General features: G+C 41.5%; 1 protein-coding gene across 2 annotated transcripts in view; it reads right to left on the reverse strand.

Annotated features, from left to right (window-relative positions):
* Positions 1-13,758, reverse strand: part of ITGA8 (integrin subunit alpha 8) — a 228,174-nt gene extending 214,416 nt beyond the window's left edge. Inside the window, exons 1-2 of one of the 2 annotated variants that reach the window (XM_064284887.1) lie at positions 12,963-13,758; positions 12,173-12,306 (exon numbers count right to left, since the gene is read on the reverse strand). In XM_064284887.1, the coding sequence (XP_064140957.1) occupies positions 12,173-12,306; positions 12,963-13,168 (340 nt within the window). In that variant the 5' untranslated portion in view covers positions 13,169-13,758. The remainder of the gene's footprint in view (positions 1-12,172; positions 12,307-12,962) is intronic. The other variant, XM_064284886.1, reaches the window with a different exon arrangement.
* Between the last annotated feature and the right edge of the window lie 6,812 nt (positions 13,759-20,570).

Here is a 20,570-nt window from a genome sequence, read left to right on the forward strand (position 1 = left end):
ATCTTCCTCTTTCTGGACCTGAATATTGTGAGGTTAAGGAGCATGTCTATTTTGCTCACTATTTTGTACCTAGTAAAACGGGAGCCTACTAACCAAGACAGAAGCCTGGAACGTATCCTTGTCCACCATCTCTACAGCACTCCCAAATTCAATTCAGTAATCAGTTCCTGCCGATCCTTCCTTTTAAATCTCTCTCAAGTCCATCTAGTTCTTCCCATCCCTTTTGCCACTTCTCCAGTTATGAACAACATTTCCTTTGGCTTCTGTTACCACCACAGACTCCTGATGGGTCTCCCTTCTTCCAGGCTTGCACCCTCAAATTTATTCTCTATCCTGAAGTCAGAGCTCGTGCTAAAACACACACACACAAAAAAAAGCTTAAAACCAGGTTTATAAAACCCTATAGGGGCTGGCTGAGACTTACCTTGCCAGCATCATCTCTTGCCATTCCCAACCACAGGGATTTTCTTCCAGCCCCTTGAATTTTTCACACTTTCTTTCATCTCTAGGTTTTCTCATACTTGGAGTAATTACCTGGGAGCAAATATCTTCGTCTTAGATGAAGCTGGAGAAATGGAGAACTCTCAATGTGGCATGTATGTCACCATCTGATTGTCAAGAGCACAGCATGCTTCTGTTTAGTGCCCAGTAATTGATTTGCTTCAAGAAGTAATGAAAAGCTCTCAGCATGGGAATACCGGGAAGCAGACTAACTGACATAAATCTCTTCAATATGACCTCAAAGCAACGGTTTTAAATACAGGATATGATTCAGTTTCAGGAAAAAAGCTGTATAAACCTGCCTCTCAATAGCTTGAAAATGTATTCACACCACCTCCTGTTGTATGGTTTTATTTTCATCCAGATTTCATTCTTTTTGCCAGAAGGTGTTGTGGTACAAAAGGTCCCAACAATTCATCTAATAAAACAGTACGTATTTGTGGTAGAGAATGGCGATTGGCTGGAACAGGTTGAGGACCAATTGTACGTAGGTCTCAGGTATCTTTGTATCTGTTGACAGAAACATCTCCATTTCTTTGTCATGTCTCTAACGTAAGTGTGGGGTTAGGACTGTAGCCCCAAAGAACTATATGCTATTTTGGTATATCCTCAAAATATGTACTATGTTATTAGAAATGGAAAAATAAAGTGTTATATATTAAAATAAGTTGGCACCGCCAACTTCCTTGGCATGCTATGGTCTACCAAACGTGAGAAGCAATGAATGTCAAGTTTTAAGTTGTAAGAGACAGTGCACGATTTGCCATGTCCCCTTTCCTGCTAGGGTGACCTTGGAAGCATGTGGCAACAAGAAGCCTCCCTGAGCCTGGGTCCCTGAGTGACCTTAATGAGCAGAGTTTCCCCACTAACTCACGTATTGTGTGAGTTGGACATATAGTGAGAGCAAGAAATGAACCTGGACTGTACTAAGCCACAGGTTTGGGATTATTTATTACTACAGCATAACCTGGGCATACATTGGCTTAAGAAATGTGAGAAGAAAGAATGAATGTGGATCAGTTTTCTATCCTATGGATCCAGCGGGTTTGCTTTAGTTCATGAATTCATTGTGAATCTCACAGAAGGGGAGAGATTTCAAATTTCTTTGACATGGAACCTTTCTTCCTTTCCTTCGTGCTCACTCGAAAGACTAGCATACTGAACAGGAGATTTGGAGCAAGGCTGTACTACCTTTCATGTTATCAATCCCTTCATACCACCTACCAACTTCTCTGCCATACTCCACCAATTCTGTTGACAAGTACATTGACATACTTAACTTATGAAAACAGATACATCTTGGCTCAACAGAATATTTTCAAACCTTACTTGGCACTGAGTAAAACCATGTACCCCAGAAGAAATCCTTTAAATGGATTTTACAACTTGTCCCTGGCACATATGTAATGTTATAAGGGGAAAATATCTGATTATTCAACATTTCACATCAAGAACTAAACAGCAAGTCAGTCTGTGAGACTGAATAATGCTTCATGATATGAGCTCACAAATGTATCTTCCAAACACAGAGAGAAAGTTTTCATGGATGTTTTGTCTATATCAAATGCCTTCCATATTCTAAAGTCCACATGATTATCTAGACCTATGGTCACCCTAAGGGGCAGTGGTGCTTCAGTGACAGAATTCTCACCTTCAGTGTGCAAGACCAGGGTTCAATTCCCAGCCAATACACCTCATGGGCAACTACCACCCATCTATCAGTGGAGGCTTGGATGGTACAATGATGTTGAACACGTTTCATTGGAGCTTCCGGACTAAAACAGCCTAGGAAGAAAGGCCTTCAAATCTATTTCCAAAAGGTAACCAAGGAAAACTTTATGGATCATAATGGACTATCCACAGCCAACCATGGGGGTAGCACAGGACCAGGCACTGTTTCATTCCCTTGTGCATTGGGTCACCGTGAGTCAGGAGCTGACTGGGCAGCAGCTAAGAACAACATGGTCACCCTGACCTTTGCAATGGCCTCGTATAACAAGTTCTGTGAGCTGATTGCAGTATGAAAAGATTGTTTATTAATTTCATCTGGCATACCCAGCTCATCCAGGCACACACAAGTCTCTTATTCTAAAAGGCTGTAAAAACTGTCACATCAGACTATAATCTATAGTACTACTGACGGAGATACAGTCTAGAATGCAAACAGGTGATACTCCACCTGCATCTTATTCTTACATGTTACTGTTACTGAAAATAGCCTTGGTCTTCAGTATTTTGAAACAAAAGCACTTAAATTTAAACAGGTACATTTCTAAACTACTCAACCAGCTGCACCCAAGACAAAAGAGGGGGCAACTAAGATTGCCGTCATCCAATAAGGAGTTTTGATTTTTGTTTTTTATTGTTAACCTTCATAACACATCAGTGAACTTGACAATTTCATCTAGAATTTTCTTCATGTTTATTTTTATCTTTATGTGTCCTGATCCTACATAAATACTTGCTCATGGTTTTGGAAATAAGAAAAATGCATTAGAAAAGCAAGGAAAAAATAAAAAAAAAAAACCTTTTAATCACATTTCCCAAAGACAGTCTCTTTTGTTGCATTTCCCTTCTTGTACTCTTTTAAAGGTTGTAAATGCAATTTCGAATTTGATGCTTTCCATTTAACACCAAAACTAAAGCATTTTTCCCATATTAATACTGATTCTTTCTAGACCACATTTTCTATGGTTATGTGATATCTAATTGTGTGAGGATGTCATGATGTACTTGACTATCAATGTTTAGGCTGTTTATATTTTAGTGTTATGACCCCTTTCTTCCAAAAAAGGATTTGAGACAATTTTAGGATTGATTTGTGCAACCTATGTCCTGTTGGGTATCATAGGAAGAGAGAAGCCAGGAGTATCAGAAAATCATTGCTGGGAGATAAGATGTTCCAGGTGGTTAAGAAAGAAACACAAGGACCTGGGCCCCAGGTGAGTGGGGACATGTGTGTGTCTGTAATATGTGTTTACCGTGCTTGAGAGATAAGCCACGCAGGGCTTGGATGCACTGGACTAAAGGTAAGTCGTGTAAACAGGGTGGCAAGAGGGGAGACATCTAGGTAAATCATAGGGGGATGAGAAATGAGACAAACTCAAAATGGAGCCATAACCGATTACGGGGAGTTGGCTTCCACAGCTACACATGGGGTAAGATGCTGTGTATAATGTAGGCCGTGTACGGTCCTTGAATAAACCTATTCCTGTAGGACTGGTGTGTGTGCCCTTCTCTCTAATCTCTGTATGCTCTCGAAATCAAAGATTCAAACTGATGGAGGTTTTTGCAACATTATATTCAAATCTGTGTCACTATGTCAAATATCAGCACTAAGGAACAAAACTGAACTAATGTTAGTAAGCAAATACCCTGCAGTGCCATCATACCAATTCTGATAACTACAGCCCTGTGTTTGAAGGGAGATCACTTTAGTTTAGTGCCTGTCAATGAGAGGTCCCATTCCTGAATTTCATAAGGAGACAGGAATTGTACAAGTATGATACTTCGATACAAAAAATTAGCCTTACACAACATGTTTTCATTCACAGTTCTCTTACCAAACACATTCTGAACATATTAGCCTTTATTTAAGAATTATGAACAAGAGCCTACTAATTATTCACCCTTATATAGGGCCAGTTCACCCTTATATAGGGCCAGTAGCTTAAGCTCTTCGGGAATAATACGTATCCTTACATTTCTAGGTATTACACTCAGAGAAGGTGTTCTTACTCAAGACGGTATCAGCTATATCAGACCTTCCCCTTGTCGAAGAGCTTAATGCCCACATGATTACAGCAATGACCACAAAACCAAATTTAATTACCATACATAATACATAACTCTCTAGATTCTCCATGAGGCCCTGGTGGCACAGTGGTGAAGTGTTTGGCTGCTAACCAAAAGGTCGGCAGTTCAAATCCAAAAGCAGCTCCTTGGAAACCCTAAGGGGCAGTTCTACTGTCGTATAGGGTCTCTAAGAGTCGGAATCGACAGCAATGGGTTTGATTTCTCTGGTTTTAGCATTTTCCGTAACATTTTTTTATTATTTTCCCTTTTTGTTTGCTTTGTTTTTATTTACGTACAGTAAAACTCACTCTTGTTGATACACAGTTCCCTGGACTTTGACAAATACACAGTCACATAGCCACCAGTACAATCAAGATACACGAAAGTTCTGTCACCCCCTGGCCCCAATCCCCTTATGCTGCTCCTTTATAATCAATCAACCCCTCCTTCCCATTTTTAATGTCTGAAAACTAGCTCTACAAAGACTTATTTTTGTAATCTATGCCTTATTTTTACTAAAACAAGTAAAAGGATAAGGGGCTATTTTCACCAATATTTCTGAATTTAGAAAAGTCTCTATTTGGCAGACGTTAGGAGTGGAGCAATACATGAAATCTCAGAGATCTAGGTGCTGGCCTTTCTGTATAGTTAAGGTTGAGCTCTGTCCCTTCCAGACCATCCGGTGACATCTGTCTGAGAGCTGCCTGCCTGAAGTCCATAACAGAATAACCTTAGTGGAGTAGGTAGAATGTGTTAAGTATAAATCACTTGTTGGTGAACCACGGTTTGTCTGCACATCTATCTTAAATCTCCTTGTAACATAACCTGGAAACGAAATTATTTTAAATCTGTTTTAGGATTTCATTATGCAGGTACACTCTGCTTTATACGACAGATATGTTTCCAAAAAGCTGTATTTAAACTGAACTTAGAAAAATTAGGTATTATTTTAAAGTGTCCTGAATGTGCTTGCTGGTTAAAGGATGAATACATGCTTATAGCAAGTCTTAGCCTATTATTCTTTAATTAGTCTTTGAATCTATCTTTCTTAAAAAAATTCATGTTCATGAATCTGTATGTTTTCACTCAGGCCACACTTGAGCTGAGCATTTCAGTATTGTTGGTAAGTCTCTTTAGCCACCCAACTCACAGACATAGAACTCTTTCTCCACAACAGGTAAGGTTTGAATGTACACGTCTCAGCTGGTCGTCTTAAATGTCACTGTATTTTTCTTTCAGAAGAACTTCAAGACTATTTTCTACATTTCTCCCAGAATGCTGCAGCTGCTGCCTGGAATAGTCCTGCCAAGTGCCTGGAAGCCTGTTCCATCACACAGACTTCCAGCTTCTTGAAAGAATTCTGCAGATTAAGCAACAGGCGCCTAATGCTTATACTGCTCAACTAGCCGTAGAGCAGATCTGTTTCCCATTTCTAGTTGGAGTTTCAAGGACTTCCTTTTTCTAATTGCTTCCTCAGTTTCTATGTGCTGTAGGGACAGCTGCCTCCTCCCTTCTTTCCTTTCTCGTATCAGGACTATACTGTGTTCTGCGGTATGGAAGTCTGAGCCAGTTGAAAGCAGCCTGAAGATGCTGGTTTTATCTGTCAGGTCAGCATATTCAAGCATGATAGCCATCATGAATTGTTCCTAGAGTAAGAAAGACATCCAGCTAAACCCTCCTTCATGACTCAGTGGAATTAGCACTTAGTAGCATATGTTTTCTGCATATATGGCTGTGTGTATATGTATATATATACACACGCGTGTGTGAGCCCTTGTGGTGTAACAGTTAAGCGCTTGGCTGCTAACCAAAAGTGTGGTAGTTCAAACCCACCCACCAGCTCTGTGAAAGACCTGGCAATCTGCTCCTGTAAAGGTCACAGCCAAAAAAACCCTATGGGGCAGTTCTACTATGTCACATGCGGTTGCTATGAGTCAAAAATTGGCTCAACGGCACCTAACAACAACAGCAAACACACACACACACACACACACATATTTCTGAGCTGCAAAAATTCATGTTGGCATAATTAATTCTTAAAGAAAGCAGGTTATCTTGAGGCTTTCTTTTTTCACCTTCCAGCTGAACTTACTAAAAAAAAAAAAAAAATTTAGAGCACAACAATTTCTGCTGTTCCTGAGTTCTGTCACATTTGTGTTATTTCCTCTGTCATTTACTTGGGTAGCTCTGACCTACATTTTTCTTTTCTTTGTTCCTGAACAAAAGCTGATTTCTTTCTGAGGAAGTTAGAAAAGCAAGACTTATGCGACCAATATGTTTCCCAACCCTCACATGAGAGAAAGGGCACACCCAATACTATCAAAAAACAACCCTGTACCAGTCACAGAGCCAGATGCTTTAAGCTGCTCCTTACTGCGGGCTCACTCAATACAAAATAAAACAGACCCCCCAAAACAAAGGCTTCCGGAGTAAAGTGCAATTCCAACAAGAAACCTTACCATTCCAAAGCTTTGAAATATCCTAGCTAAACTGTCTACCGTTTTAAGGTTTGTGTGTGTGTGTGTTTAAAGCAAAGATACTAAATTAAGGCCAGGCAAACTCCAGCAGTCTTTCTCAGATGACTTCTAAGTCTCAGTGGCACCCCCCACCTTTCCCTGTTCACTTTTCATGTGGCTCCCTAATTGTGACTGGTTCCCAGCTGTATCATCTCTCATTATTATTAGCGTGATGATGATTACCATCACTATTTAGCACGTGCCATTATCATTTTCCTCGAGATGTTTCCCTTAAGCATTTAAAATCATCAAATATCTGTGTGGTACGCTTTTGTTACGATTGCTGCCATTTGCCCTTTCATTATTCCAAAGGCGATGTATTTTTTCCAATTTGTTTCCTTTTGAGGGGGGAGGAGGTATTGCACTCTATCAATCTTCATTCATTTCACAAATTGGTTTGGAAAATGTAGGGGAAAAAAAAAAGAAATGAGCCTCAGAGTAGACTTAGAAATAAGAGGCGTGAATTTGGCAAATGTGACGTTTTAAGTTGTTTAAGACATGGGCATAGTTTGGAGCGTTTCTGAGGCAAAAGTGACAGAAGTCAATTTGGTGATGAGAAATTTTACTCTACGGAAGTAAGAATGGAGATGAGAGAAGAGCTTTTTTGGAACCACTTGATTTTGCACAGAACTGGAAAATTATCTACTCTTCGCACCTCCTGGGCCGCTGTGTACTTCCCCAAGGTTTCCCTTCTTCGTACTTGAAAGGACCACGGATTTTAATAGTATTCACGCATTTGAAGTGCTAGGCTATTCCAAGCTTCCTCTGTTTTTGCATTTACCCTGAGAAGTAGTTTAAAAAAAAAAAATCCAAGTTATAAGGTAAAAATAAAATAATGATTATTTAATGAATTTTTGCCAAACTAAAAGGCACGTTTAAAAAAACAGCAGTTGACCTTAAACAAACTGAGGTAAAGAATTCCAAATCAGATTCAGAGACTAAGTTATAGGCCATTCTCCCTCAATGCCTGGCTGAGAGAATTATAGACACCCCAGGGGCCTGAACAAGTTGAAACAACTTCATCAAAAGGTCAGATTTACTTAGGATGTCTTGAACTCAGACATAATAGTAAAAGCAGACGAGGGAAAGTCATTCAGACCTTTACAGAGGAATATTTGCCATACTGTGTATATTTATGCCTGACACATCACACTCTATTATGGGAACGTCAGTTGGTGGGCGTCTATCACTCAAAGCCATTACTTTGTCAAGCAGAGAAGCTTTCTTCCTTTTTGTGAAGAAACCATTAAGGTGCTGGCACTGGGCAGAGAACAACTCTGGAGGCAGCTGACTGGGGACACTGAGGAGACCTTTTGTGGAAGAACTTTACCAAAGAAGGGGCATATAAAAAACCAGTCGCCACAGAGTCAACTCCAACTCATGGTGACCCCACGTGTGTCAGAGTAGAACTGTGCTCCACAGGGTTTTCAATGGCTGATTTTTTCAGAAGCAGATAACTAGCCCTTTCTTCCGAGACATCTCTGGTTGGACTTGAACCTCCAGACCTTTTGGGTAGCAGCCAAGTGCATGAACCATTTGCATCCCCAGGGACTCCAAGAGGAATATCCCCAAACCCACTCCCATCAGGTTGATTCCAACTCAGCATAGAGACTCCATAGTGACAGAGTAGAACTGCCCTGTAGAGTTTCCTAGGCTGTAATTTTTATGGGAGCAAACCGCCAGGTGTTTTAGCCCCCAGAGCAGCTGGTGGGTTTGAACTGCCAACTTTTCGGTTAATAGCCGAGCTCCAATTATACCACCATGGCTCCTTTGATCTATCTTTTCTGGAGGATCATTTTAATTGTAATATTGTAAAGCTAAAAGCCCTGGGGGTGCAGTGGTTAACAGCTCAGCTGCTAACCAAAAGGCTGGGAGTTCAAATCCACCAGCCTCTCCTTGGAAATCCTGTGAGGTAGCTCTACTCTATCCTATAGGATCACTATGAGTCAGAATCAACTTGAAGCAATGGATTTTTTTTGGGGGGGGGCGGTTAATGTTGGGACGGAAACCTGGTGGCATAGTGGTTAAGAGCTATGGCTGCTAACCAAAAGGTTGGCAGTTCGAACCCACCAGGCACTCTTTGGAAACCCTATGGGGCAGTTCTACTCTCTCCTATACGGTTGCTATGAGTCGGAATTGACTCGATGGCAACAGGTTTGGTTTGGTTTTTGATTAATGTTGAGATGGGGAATCAGAGGGAAGAGAGGGCAGATGCGCAGTGCTTCAGCTCCATGCAATCTGACCAGGGCTCCATGGAACTCAGGGTGATCCCAAACCTGCACTCCGTTAGGGCTAATCCTATCCCTTTTCTAGAAGGAAGGCAGAGTAGTGCAAAGAGGCAGGGTTTGGGGTAGGCAGACCTCTACTCCAACCTTGCCTTAACTTCTTACCACTGCGTGATCTGGGACATACCTCTTTCAACAACTTTGATGTCAGCTTCCTTATTCATAAAATGAATTTTGCATGGTTGTTTGGTTTTATGGATTAAAAATAATATATATAAAGTGATCGGCACACAGTCAGTGATTGATAAATGCTGTACATCTGGCAATACTGATTGCAAGACCCAGAGTCAGCAAAGTCTTTGTTTCTGCCTTTCATCTTTGGTTCCAAGATCACTCTCTGTCCACAAAACCGACATAAAAAATTGGAAAGAGCGATATGGATTTCTGGTATACTCTCCTGCTTTTTCCAGCTTCTCATCAAAGGCAGCCCTGGCAGTTCCATGGCATCAGGACATGTGCATGATGTAATTGGTAGAGTAAGGCACAGAGTGTTAGCACCCACTCATTAGCAAACACCTGAGCTGTGGTCCTCTGATGCCTTTTTTCCACCCATCCTGAGGCCATTCCCGGTAGCAACCAAGGTTCCTGGGCCCACAGTACCCCCTGATGGCTGACATGGGGAATTTTCTTTTCTCAGCTATTACTGTCTTCTCTCTCAATAAAACTCTCCTAGTTTTTCACAAGTCACTGTGCATCATTCATTCCACCATGGTCTATTCATTTCTTCAAACTTTGTGCAGCCTCCCCTTTCTTGCTTTTTTTTTCAATTCCTGATCAATTATTTGAGGAACATCTATTTCCCTCCCTACTTCTTTCCCTTGCTTTGTTCCATTTATGAAGCCCCAAATCACTGTGATAATGACTGATAACTACAATAGTAGGGTGAGTGCATCTATCCATTGAGAAAAAGAAAAAAAAAATACAATTGAAGATAAAACAAGATATAATGTAGGACCAGCAGTATTAATCTCTAGAGCCCTTTAAGATACCCAGATATCTTCCTCAGAACCTGCACAAAAGATACTACCAATGCCTCATCTTTTTTCAATTAAAACAGATCTTTTCTCAACATTCTTATTATTTTCCTATTTGTTTAATTGCCAAGATTGTACTAGCTTGTTCTCTTCTGTTTCATTGGAAATACAATTCAGCTACAATAAGGGTTAAGTGCATTCCTGTGGGTTATTCTGGAAACCAAAGCACAATCTTTCACCATTAGTTCTCTGTGGGAAAATGAATTTGAAGCTCCAAACAACTGCTTTAGAATGAATTTTTGGAAAATACTATCTATTGTCGATTTAACATTGAAGATTTCTACTGGGGGTAGCTAGGTTTTAAAAGTTCATATTGATGTCTGGATTCTCTGGTTTTCATCTATAGAACCATGATATCTATTGGGATTAGTACTTAGGAAGGTATTCAGGTATGATTTATCTGGCCAGACACTGGTTCTTCCTTTAAAAGGAAGAACAGGCTAACTAGATCCTGATTTGATATGTTACAGGAATGTTCTAGATGGTTATTAAAGTCATTTCCATCAATATAGATTACTTCTGGGGAAAAAAAACCCTCAAAAATGTCTCTAAATGTAAATATTTATTGTGCTTAACTTACATTCAAATAATACCAATGATTTGTCTTTATTTTTCAAGGTCTAATTTTAAAACACTCTTTAAAATACAAATGATTTTGTATGGATTTTTAAAAAGGCATGAGTTTTAGGCTTAAATGCTTAATTCTTCTGATTAAGAAGTTTATTCTCAAGCTAGAGTTCAGTAACTAAAAGGCATCTAAAGTCCTGATAAAACAATTGACTGAAGGATTTTCTTTACAAATTAACATCAAGATTAATTTTTCCAGTTTCTAATAGCTAAAAGTAAAAGCTTATAATAAGTGGTAGGAAATAACCATATTGCTTAACAAAATGGTAAATAAGCTATTGTCACCACACATACATAGTATAAAAAACATAATTTTAAAATGCTTTTATAAAATGCTTTCCTGTTTTGGTCATAATTCAAGGTAATGCTTGCATAGGACTTTTTTTTTTCCTTTGAAATGGTTTCCATATTCCTAGAATGCATATTGTTTTCTTCTTTAAGAAAAAAGACATGTGTTAGTCAAAGCAAGAGGCAAATACCACCCATTCAATTTCACCAAAAATTTTGTGAAAATAGTCAACATTCAAAATACACACTAATGTAACAACAAAAAATTAAAAGAAATCAAGAATGATGTTATTACATATGTGTGCACTACAAAAGGTATTTAAAATGATTGTCATAAAAGAACATTATTTGAGTTGACATATGCACATTTCTCTGCAAAACAGATATTTGCTTCCTGATAATGTGTACCTTTTGAATTCATAAAGTTTTGGCAGTACAAATTAAAACATTCAATGTTAGTGTTTTTGAAAGCATTAAATTGAAATTATTTTCTCAGGACCCAAAGAGAAAACACCAGAGAAAACAACCAGCCTGAATTGTTTAAAATGTATTTTCCCTTTAATTAAATAAGAAACATCTGTCTAGGGATTTTGGAAATGAATGTAATCCATCCACACTCTGCCTGTACTAGTTTGCATCCAATGTCCAATATTTTGAAAGAAAATTCTCTCGGTGAAGAATTAAACAGCAACATGGAGTGAAGTCTGTGTGTGCAGTGGCTGAGACTTGCCTTGGAGCTGAGGCGCTGTAAACAGTAAGGATATGTCTTTTCCTACATCTATCTGTCCTTGGGAAGCAACCAAGTTCTCTCCGTGGTCAAGGTTAGGGTGTTAACATATGTACCTGTCCAAAGCTTCCACTCACTGTGAAAATGCTCATCTCAGGACATTAAGGAAACAGAAGTTTTACTAGGATGCATCCAGATACTCAAGATCCCTCTCTAGGGTTCACTGAACATTTTCCTCCCTTTGCTAAAGCTCTAACAAGCTGATTTGTCTAGAGACCCGCCTAGCTCCACAGACACAAACACAGCGGACAGTACAAAGAAAAGTGGGTAGTTGACTCCAGGAAGGCTCTGCTTCTTTGAAACCAGGACCCGCAGCTCGGAATGACAAAGATCACTTACTGGTGGTGTCAAATGGTATCTGCTTGCACTGAGCAGACCCCTCGGCCGGCCAGGGGCAATAATAGACGGCGCCCCCTTCCACGATATCCGGCTGGCTTGTGTTGGCTTTGGGGGCCCCCACCAAGACACTCGCTCTGCAAAAGGGTTGGATTGGAGAAAGTCAATCCTTGGGAATCATACAAAAGAATGAAATGCAGTCTTTGTGGCAGCATGGGCAGTGAGACCTGGGTTGGGGGCGTGGGGCGCAGGAAAGTGTTTATGATGGAGACCGACTGTCAAACTTGATTTCCTCCTAGAAACCTTCTGGGCTTTGGAAACCTGGTTTGGAAGAGGGTGTAAATAGTCCTAATTCTTCTCTAGGTGGAGCTATGTGTATACAGTGAGATGAGCGAAGAGAGAAAAAGCAAAGGACAGAGCCCAGCTGCTCGCAGCAGACAGCACTTGCGCCCAGACACTTAATTGTTACAGGCCATGCTGTCGTCGTTGTTTGAACTGGCTTGACTCTGCTGGGTCCCGTTCTCTCTTTTGTATGATGTAGAAGTCTTTGTACACCATGCAAATGGCAAGCCTCTAGTTCAAAACTCACAAGGCAAATCTAGCACCGAAGGGGAGGGAAGCGGCTGGTGGTGGGGACCAGGATGGGACCCCGAGGGGGCAGCGGGACGAAATCTCAGGAGCCGCCTTGCTCCAAGCTGCGGGCAAAGGCGCGGGCCCCCAGGAGAGGGGCAGGAACCGAGCCTGGGACCCGGGTTCGCCCACGCGCGCGAACTCCCCGGGAGCAGCGACTTACGTGCGCGCGTCAGGTATGTAGAAGTCCACGGCGTAGCCGAAGTAGCTGTCGTCGGGGCCGCTGTACACCGTGAGCCTCTCCACGTCCAAGTTGAACGCCTGGGAGACGGGAGACCACAGCATCCCCAGGGCAGCCGAGAAGCACCAGAGGGGTGCGAGCGGCTGTGCCCGGCTCCCCGCCAGACCGCAGCGGGCGCGGGCAGACATCGCCCTCCGCCCCCGGCGAACGCTCACCGGGGAGCGGGAGCCGAGGAGCCCGGCGGGGAAAATTGACGGGGTGGTGGCTGGGGGTTTCCAGAAGCCGGCGTCCCGGGTCAGCGCGGGCGGCGGGTCCGCGGTGACAGACCGGGCGCTCCGCCGCGCGTCCCCTGCGGGCTCCTCCGGCCTCCCTGCCCTGGCCCTGCTCGGGAGCTGGCTGGAGGGAGCCGGCGCCGGGCCCTCCTCTGGCAGCGGGGCGGCGGGCCCGGTGCGCTCGCGGCGTCCCCTAGCGGCGGGCCTGGCGGGCTGCGGGCCGGAGAGCGCGACTCCCGGGCGCGCTCGCCCAGCTCCCTTCGCCCCTCTGGCGGCCAGCACCCGGGTCCTGTTTCCTCTGCCCGGCTTTCTATTGCAGTCGCATCTCAAGGAAAATCTCGGTCTCAGATATACCACTCTCAAGCCACTTGCTTCTGGAAACGATCCTCCCACATGGGACGAGAGGTTGCTCCAGTTTCCCCTGAATGCACGGCTCTGACGGAAGAACGTGAAAGCGGGCCCCACCAACAGGCGGAGTAAAGGCCTTATCTTTGCAGCACCTCTGCAGCCTTAGGACTCTCTCAGGGGTCGATACTTTGTTCCTCCTTGAGATTAAATGCAACAATCCTCCCCTCCTCCAACCCCATCCTACCTCCCTGCTGAGGTAACGAATTAACGAAGAAAGTCTCAGGATTTTATTTTGGTCTTTCTCAACCGAACGTTGGGGATATTAAATGACTGGATACTAAATCTTCTTGACCCTCTTTAATTGTGATGCTTGGCAAAGTTAGGAGCGCTGGAATTTACTGTTTACTTTTAGTAGGAGTGTAGGGCACAGAGAGCAATCTACTGACGTTCAAACTTTATTTCTAATTTACAGGTACTGGCGGGAGGCGGGAGCCCTGGTGGCTTAGTGGTTAAGAGCTCCGCTGCCTACCAAAAGGTCGGCGGTTCCAATCCGCCATCTGTGGGACGCTTCTACCCTGTCCTATAGGGTTGGAATAGATGTGAACCGGCTGTTTTTTTTTTTTTTTTTTTTTTGGTTATTGGTCTCTTTCTCTGTCCCCTGCTTGGCGGAGGGAGTAGAAAATGAGTAGGCAGGTAAAAAAAAAAAAAAAAAAAATTGGTAAAGGAGGATAGAAAAGAGGTGTAGGTGCCTTTACATACGATCTTCTTTTTTTAGGAGAACTAGATTAAAAAGTAAAACTGAGCAGTTAAGCGTTAAAAAAAAAATTTTTTTTTAATGTTAATGGAAGCAAATTGCCAGGGCTTTCTTCCAAGGTGCAGCTGGGTGGGTTCCTATCGCCAACCTTTGGGTTAGTAGTCAAGTGCAAACAAGAATGTTTATTGAGGCAAAGGAAGCCAGTCCTAGAGCAGAATCATTGGCATGGCCACTGAGATTGAAAAGGTTTAGTGACAAGGGTGTGTGGGGACGAAGGGTGGTTCAAGGGAAGAAGCAGCAGAGAGGCTGCCCAAATGCATAGAGAGATAAGGCTCTCCACCTAGTTAACAGAAGGAAGGGAAGGAAAAGCCACAAATCTGAATAAGAATGCAAAGGAAAAGGGTTGGGAGATTGCGGCAGAATGAAAATGAAGAGTCCTAGGTGAGTCTAAAGGTATCAACTTAAAAGACAAGAACACAAAACACAAAGTACCAGTGGGGTAAGAACAGTCAGTTTGGGAGGCAGATAAATAGTGAATTAGATTCTGGACTGGTTGAATCTGAGTGTGGGAGCCACAGGGACACTGGAAGTGAGACTGCAATGCAGGGGAGTGGTCAGTCTGGCAGTGCAGATTTGGCAGTTTATCCAGAGAAAATCTCTGAGCCCACCAAAAAAACTGGACTTTCTCATCTCTCCTACATCAGGACCCACTTGGTAGGCTGATTTGCATTTTATGTCTTTACCCTTGTCTTGTCCCTGTAGAAATACTAAAAATAATTAAACAGCTAGAAGATTACCTGGCAAATTATCATGTCTGCATAATAAGCATAAGGAATTAAGAATAGACAGCACATTTTTTTTTCTCAGTCCAAAAGTTCATTTGTGTAAGACATAGAGGCTACTCCTGCTGTTTAAGTTGCTACTATTAATAAAATTTGTATTCCCCACAGTAAATTTCAGTAAGTAATTCACATGTAGCATATACATGGGAGTGTTCTGAGGTATGAAGGACATTGAGTCTGTGGGAAGGACCTCAACTCAATCATTTCCTGATGGTGGCATGAGGAAATTTGGAAATTAGTCACCTTGCAGGCAAGCCTTAGGTTGTAATGGAATGTGTAAATAGGTAGAAATTGATAGCATGATTCTAGACGTACACTTGACCCATGTAATGACTTGCTGGGCAGAATTAGCTATATATTGACACAATGCTTTGACTGATTTCTACAGGGCAGCCCATCACCAGGGTAGCCCTTGTTTATTTCTCAGACATATTCCTTCCCTTCTTATTCTTTTTATTCAAGATACAGTAGGCAAGGAAAGAAAGTTCTTATCGCCACATAATCAGATACATATTCTTTTTTTTAAAAAAATATTTTATTGTGGTAAATTGTATACAAAAAATTATTTGCCATTTTAACCATTTTTAAGGGTACAATTTAGTGGCATTAATTAATTACATTCAGCACACTGTACAGCCGACACTGCTATTTGTTTCCATGTGTTTTCCACCCCCCAAACATAAACTCAGCTCCCTTAAGCAATAACTTCCCACTCCTCCTCTCCCCAGTCCCTGGTAATCGCTAATAAACATTGGTCTTTATGCATTTGCCTATTGTAGACATTGGGGTCATGTAATACTTGCCCTTTTGTGACTGACTGATTTTACTAAGCATAATGTCTTCAAAATTCATCCATGTTGTTGCATGTATCAGAACTTCATTTCTCTTTATGGCTGAATAATATTCCACTGTATGTATGTACAAGGAGCTCTGGTGGTACAGCGGTTAAGCGCTCAGCTGTTAAGTAAAAGGTCAGCAATTTGAACCCACCAGCTGCTCTGTGGGAGAAAGATGTGATGGTCTGCTACCATAAAGATTTACAGCTTTGGGAACCCTATGGGGGCAGTTCTACTCTGTCCTTTAGGGTTGTTACGAGTCGGAATCGACTTGATGGCAACAGGTAATGCGTATGTATATATATTTTGTTTATCCATTCATTTTTTGACGGTCATTTGCTGGGTCTTAAGTTTAACTTTTTGAGGAATTGCCAAACTGTTTTCCACAGCGGCTGCACCATTAACATTCCCATCAACGATGCATAAGTGTTCTAATTTCCCCACATCCTCGCTAATACTTGCCATTTTCCATTTTTCTGGTAACAGCCATCCTAGTGAGTGTGAAGTGGTATCTTGTGGTTTTTATTTATATTTCCCTAATGAATAATGTCATTGAGTGTCTTCTCATGTGCTTATTGGCCATTCATAGTGGGAGAAATATCTGTTCATGTCCTTTGCCCAGTTTTTAATTGGGTTGTCTCTGCCGATGAGTTGTAGGAGTTATTTGTGTATTCTGGTGGTCTGGTCTGGATATTAAACTCTTATCAGATATATGATTCCCAAATATTTTCTTCCAGGGGTTGTTTCTTCACCTTCTTTATAAAAGCCTTTGATGCACAAAAGTTTTTAATTTTGATACAGTACATTTTATCTATTTTGTCTTTTGTCACTCATGCTTTTGGTGTCATATCCAGATGCATATTCTTGTTTCTTTCTTCTAAAACACACTCGTTCTTGACTTATACAATAAGCCTGTCTTCTTAATATTGTCATTTTCCACTTTACAGATAAGCAAATTAAGATTTAGAGAGGTGTAATAATATACATGTTCACGGAGCAAGTAAGTAGTATAATTCGAACTCAGCACTGTCAGATGCTCAAATCAGTGGCTGATGTTATTAGGTAGGTGTTGTTAAGAATAATTGTTTAAATTATGATGATAATGAGAAATCGCCTTTCTAGAGCCAGTAAGCTATTTTGGACTGACCCTTTGGGCCTGCCTGTGAATAGTGCTTGAGAGGTGGCATAGAGCAGCCGTGCATTTTCCAAGCTCTCTGGTCACATACAAGGTTTGGCGGCACCTTGGTATTCAAAGAGTGGAGAGAAAGCAAACTAACTTGAAGCTCTTTGACCTCTCTGGGAGGCCAAAAGCCTAGGAGAATAGTAAATCTTCCCAGAAGCCAGGGGAGAAAAAAAAAGCTGCAATAATTCCAGGGAGGAGATAGGTCTGAATAGGTGTCTTGCCCATTTAATTATTCTGACACTTGGGAACCGTGCTGGTCAGTAAGGTCTGGAGCGCTGTCAAAGAAACACACGGACAGTGACAGGTCTCATGCTGAATGTATAGGCTGACATTTTAAAGATGTACTAGCACTGGTTTATTTGTCAGAAAAGAAAGTCTGGGAATTGTTTATCGTGTGCATGTGTGCGTGTGTGTGTGTCTAATACTGGGAAAGGTATACATAGTTGTTTCTGAAAAGAGCAGAACCAAAAGGTCAAAGACAGAACAGATTTGGCCCAAACGTCCAAAAATAAATAAGTAAAGAACATGACAGGAAAAAAAAAAGTTATCCCTGGGTTAAGTCCATATACAAAATACTTAAAAATAGAGAGATGCTGTAACATTTAACCAGTTAGTGCATGCTTTTAAACAGAAGGCCAAATGCATTTATAACTTAATAAGCAAGTATTTCTGACTCTGTTTACAAGGGTTTGTAAATCTCTTTCTTTATATGATGAAATATGACCATGCCTTCAAATCAAGGATTAAGAGAATCTCAACATGATTATTTCATTATTACAACCACATTTTAAGTATGCTAATGAAACCATTCCCAGAATAAGCCAAATGTAAAAACAATGTGTTCTTGTAGGCTCCATTTGCTTTAGAAAAATGAATGCACCAGAAACAGAAGGTAGTTTTTCAATGTATTCTTATCTTGGGTAATTCAGATTGTTTCATAATCATATGATATTAGATTTGATTGTAGGTTTTTTGGATGACGGGACACAACACAAAGACACTTGGATAGATGGAAGGCAGACTCATTGTTACTTGAAGCTTACTCATTGTTAGCTCCAAACAAGAGAAGGCTACTAGACAGGCCACGTGCTAGCAGCAAGCTGGAGTTGTAGGAGACTTATACATGGCAGGTGGAGTGGAGTTAGCTAGGCTTCCCAAGCTTCCTGTGGATTGGATATTTTGAGTAATTCCACAGACTCAAAGAAGAAGGGCTGTCCCTAGATATTAGGCATCTGGGGCCTCTGTGTGTTCTAGCCCAGGTCTGTTAGATCAAGAAGTTGTTGGAGTTTGGGCTTAACAAACTGCCTGCAAAGAATTGGAGTTTTTTTAGTCCTGATCTCAAAACTGGGCCAAGAGAGTCCTTGTGAAGTATTATATTATCAAGGTGATCTTGGGTTTTTCTTTTGCCCCAAAACTATATTCAGTTTTTCGATAATACTAGAAACAACTGATTAATAGAAACTGGCTAGTAAAACTTACTGAGGTGAAGCAACTTTTTAAATCTGTTAAGTGTCTCTGCTAACATAAACTTCTGTCTGCCAAGTTTCTATTCTGGCCCCTGGAGGGTGAATCTCCTCATACTAAAATCTTTTTTTTTTTTTTTCTTTTGATGATTTTGTTTGTAATTCTCTTTTATGATTTCCCTTCATGATTTTATTAGCCACTTCTAAGTTAAAAGTGCTGCAGCAGTGGCCCCCGTGTTGGCAGACATTCAAGCCCTGCCAACAGTTGGTTTAGCTGAAGGAAAATTCCCACTAGTCAAAACCAGACCCTGACTTGATCTCTTTTTAGAAGCAGCTTTTAAAAATACAGCTCTGCTTTAAACAGAAATAAAAATAAGTAAATAAATTCTTCCTTTAGAGAGAAGGCAACTGAGGAAAAGGATGCTCTTACAAAGCTTTGGCCTTTGGGGATAAATCTTGCTGACAGTCAAAGTCCTAGTGGGAGGTGAATTTATAATCAGGATCTTGAATAATTTCTAGGACTCAGTTAGGGCAAGTTCACCCCAGAATCCTGAAAAACTTATACGTGTGATCATTGTTTGGATGGGCCTTTTTGGTAACTATTGGCCACAGTGACTAAAGGGAACCTCTGAAGGCCAAAAACTCACATCTTAGTTGTAAATTTGGAGTCTGGCATGGTGTTCCCAGTTCAGTTCCCCAAAAGCTCATGTTTGAATCCATTGCAAAAGGAGGCTTAGGAATATATTCAAGAAGCTGTTTGCACTAAGGCTTTAGGGTTCAGGGCAGCACCACTCTGGTGCTCAGGAAAAGGGGCACTTGAAATGGGAGAGAGACATTTTCCCCACCTCTGCACATGGCAGGATCTTTCACCAACGCAGTGCCACAGGCCCCTCTGTGGACCCAGATGGCAGCAGCAGCAGTGGATGTGGGCTCCTGTCTCCTGGGGGAGACAGCAGCTCTGGCCTTCTGAAGCAGCCAGACACCCTTTCATGCAGCTTTGTAGGAAAGGGAGACTTCAGCATTTGGCGGAGGCTGAGGGACTCTTCTGAGATGCCAGAGTCTGCTACAAATACGTGGGGAAGGGTCTGAAGTCCTCTAGTAACAGGTGGGGGTGAAGGCAAGAGCCTCTGATTTGTTGCTCGGAGTGAGTGTGTTTTAAGGCCCAGGCTAGGTTGCTGTGTTAAATTCTGCCTGTGAAGATACCACAAGAGTGTCTAGGGCTGCCCTCTAGTGTCCATGTTCATATTAAAATGTGTGAAATTTTCTATGAATAACAAAATCCTTCTATGTGAAAAATGATTAAGTCTCAGAATAATTTAGATAACATGGATGGATTTAAAAAAATATTTGTATTAGAAAGTTTCCACTGTTGAGTTGATCTACCCTACATTTATTAAGATCTTTATTTCCTTTTGCCATTTGATAACTTTACAAATCTTTAGATGAAAAAGAAGAGAAAGAAGATAGAAGGAGGAAATAAAGCAAGAAAGGAAGGGAGGTAAGGAAGGAAGAAAAAGGAAAGAATTTACCCATTAAAAACACTACTTAACCACACAAGATTGGTTTTCTGGGTTTGAAGACTTAAGACCATAGTCTCATGGAACAACTCAATTAATTGGCATGATATAGTTTGTAAAGTGTATGCTCTACATCCCGAAGTGGTGAGTAGTGTCTGGGATCTTAAAAGCTTGGGAACAGCCAGCTAAGATAAAACTATTGGTCTCTACTTGTCTGTAACAAAAGAAAAAGAGAAAGAAGGAAACCAAAGAGTCAGAGAAGCAAGTAGTCTATAGGACTAACAGTCTACACGAACCATGGCCTCATCTACCTTGAGACAAGAAGAACTAGATGATGTCTGGCTATCACTACTGACTGTTCCAACCTGGATCACA

This window comes from Loxodonta africana, chromosome 4, assembly GCF_030014295.1.
Source record: "Loxodonta africana isolate mLoxAfr1 chromosome 4, mLoxAfr1.hap2, whole genome shotgun sequence".
NCBI lineage: Eukaryota > Metazoa > Chordata > Mammalia > Proboscidea > Elephantidae > Loxodonta > Loxodonta africana.